This window comes from Nerophis ophidion, linkage group LG05 (assembly GCF_033978795.1).
Source record: "Nerophis ophidion isolate RoL-2023_Sa linkage group LG05, RoL_Noph_v1.0, whole genome shotgun sequence".
NCBI classification, from domain to species: domain Eukaryota; kingdom Metazoa; phylum Chordata; class Actinopteri; order Syngnathiformes; family Syngnathidae; genus Nerophis; species Nerophis ophidion.
In genome coordinates, this window is record NC_084615.1 from 10,076,148 (window position 1) to 10,078,647 (window position 2,500).

A 2,500-nucleotide genomic window follows, 5' to 3' on the forward strand; every position below is an offset into this window, starting at 1 on the left:
ATTGCTGTGCATTTGATTATCATATTCATACACTGTAAAACAAAAAAAACTTCTGGGTGTTGTTGATAAATGGCTTTCGCTTTACATAGTAAAGTTTTAACTTGCACTTACAGATGTAGCGACAAACTGTAGTTATTGAAAATGATTTTTTGAAGTTTTCCTGAATCCACGTGGTGATATCCTTTACACACTGATGTGGGGTTTTTTTTTTTACCGCCTGAGGGATCCAAAGTCACAGGCATTTAAGGTTATGTGCAATGATTTCTCCAGATTCTCTGAACCTTTTGATATCACAGACCTTAGATGTTAAATTTGTAGCAATAGCTCGGAATTCACAATTCAACAATTTCACCATAAAATTTACAGAATATATATATATATATATATATATATATATATATATATATATATATATATATATATATATATATATATATATATATATACATACATAATGAAAAACTTGCTTTGATATAACTCAAGCAGATATTTATTTTGTTTTACTTTTGATAAGTTAGAAATTAATAATAGTATTATATTTGTTACATTATTAGATAATAATGTTTAAAATATACTCAATAGCATGCAATACATGCATTTATGTCTGTCACAATGCAAAGATTACATTTAGTAAATGATAAAATGCTTTGTTGACTCATTTTATTTCAGGGCTAAATGATGTGGCGGGCCGAATCTGGCCCCCGGGCCTTGAGTTTCATACCTGTGAGCTAGCGGATACATAATACTACACTTATTACAGCCTCACATTATACAGTATAGTGTAAATACATGACACCCTCAAAACATTTTCCACAGTGCCGCAAAGTAACAAAGGTTACCTACCATCAGTAACACACTACGTCGACAGGGAATCAAATCCTGTAGTGCCAGACGTGTCCCCCTGCTTAAGCCAGTGCATGTCCAGACCCGTCTGAAGTTTGCCAGAGAGCACATGGATGATACAGCAGAGGATTAGGAGAATGTCATGTGGTCAATGACACAAAATATAACTTTTTTGTATAAACTCAACTCGTCGTGTTTGGAGGAAGAAGAATACTGAGTTGCATCCCAAGAACACCACACCTACTGTGAAGCATGGGGGTGGAAACATCATGCTTTGGGGGTGTTTTTCTGCTAAGGGGACAGGACGATTGATCCGTGTTAAAGAAAGAATGAATGGGGCCATGTATCGTGAGATTTTGAGCCAAAACCTCCTTCCATCAGTGAGAGCTTTGAATGGTTGACCAAATACTTATTTTCCACCATAATTTACAAATAAATTATTTAAAATTCCTACAATGTGAATCCCTGGATTTTTTTTTCACATTCTGTCTCTCACAGTTGAAGTGTACCTATGATTAAAATTACAGACCTCTGTCATCATTTTAAGTGGGAGAACTTGCACAATCGGTGGCTGACTAAATACTTTTTTGCCCCACTGTATATATTACATGTCATTATGAATGTTATGACATATATACTTACATCATGTGTATATTACATGTTATTATGAATATTACTACTTTACATTTATACAGTGCCCTGCGATGAGGTGGCGACTTGTCCAGGGTGTACCCCGCCTTCCGCCTGATTGTAGCTGAGATAGGCGCCAGCGCCCCCCGTGACCCCAAAAGGGAATAAGCGGTAGAAAATGGATGGATGGATGGATTTATACAGTACTTATGTAAATATTACATGTTAAAGTTACTACATGACATATATACTTACATTATGTAAATATTACATGTTACTACATGACATATATACTTACATCATGTATATATTGTTATGAATGTTTATACATTACATATATACTTACATCATGTATATATTACATATTATGAATGTTACTACATTACATATATACTAACAGCATGTATACAAAACGATGGAAGTTTTTTTAGAGCTCTTTCTAGAGCTCCATTTTTAGCTGACTTTTGCCAGCATTTATTTGTGAGTTAGAATGCACAAAAAAAGAAAAACCTGTGCTTATTTCAAATAAAGTTTGTGAATGATAGGCAAAATCCCGGCCCCCTCCCCCCCAAAAAGTGCAGTTCCCTTTTAAAGGGAACATTCTCTATCAAAAACTGGGCATGAACAGACAAAACCTGCAAAAATTCAAATTGGGTAGTCCCAAGAAGAAAAAGTAGTTTTTCATATTTCTCCCTTTGTCCAACCACACATTCTGACACAAAAAACATGTCTTCTCCAATCCCACAACAGAGCAGAGCAGCAGCCATGAACCCAAAGAAGGCAGTACTTGTTTCATACAATACCCTTCTTCCTTCGTTCCATGGGACGTCACCTTCACTCCGAGTCGGGAGGGGGATCCCAAAGATCTGATGGTGGCTGGAAATTGGGAATTTAAGTACCGACTCAACCCGGACAGTTACGGCCTAGAAATCTTTCCTGTGGAAACAAAAGACTCTGGCCTCTACGAGTTCCGAGACAAAGAGGGCCACCTGGGGTTATCGGCCAGGTTGTACGTGGAAGAGGGTGA

The 2,500-nt window shown here is 36.6% G+C and overlaps 2 protein-coding genes across 3 annotated transcripts in view; one reads left to right on the top strand and one right to left on the bottom strand.

The window, feature by feature from the left end:
- LOC133552620 (uncharacterized) overlaps window positions 1–969 on the bottom strand; it is a 58,512-nt gene extending 57,543 nt beyond the window's left edge. For both annotated transcript variants that reach the window (XR_009806731.1, XM_061899921.1), the window contains exon 1: window positions 844–969. Coding sequence is in view for 1 of the 2 variants with exons in the window: in XM_061899921.1 (XP_061755905.1) it covers window positions 844–954 (111 nt within the window). In the remaining variant the exon portion in view is untranslated. The remainder of the gene's footprint in view (window positions 1–843) is intronic.
- Window positions 1–2,500, top strand: part of wu:fc21g02 — a 32,209-nt gene that overhangs the window by 14,128 nt on the left and 15,581 nt on the right. Inside the window, exon 6 of the mRNA XM_061899924.1 lies at window positions 2,224–2,496. Within this exon, the coding sequence (XP_061755908.1) occupies window positions 2,224–2,496 (273 nt within the window). The remainder of the gene's footprint in view (window positions 1–2,223; window positions 2,497–2,500) is intronic.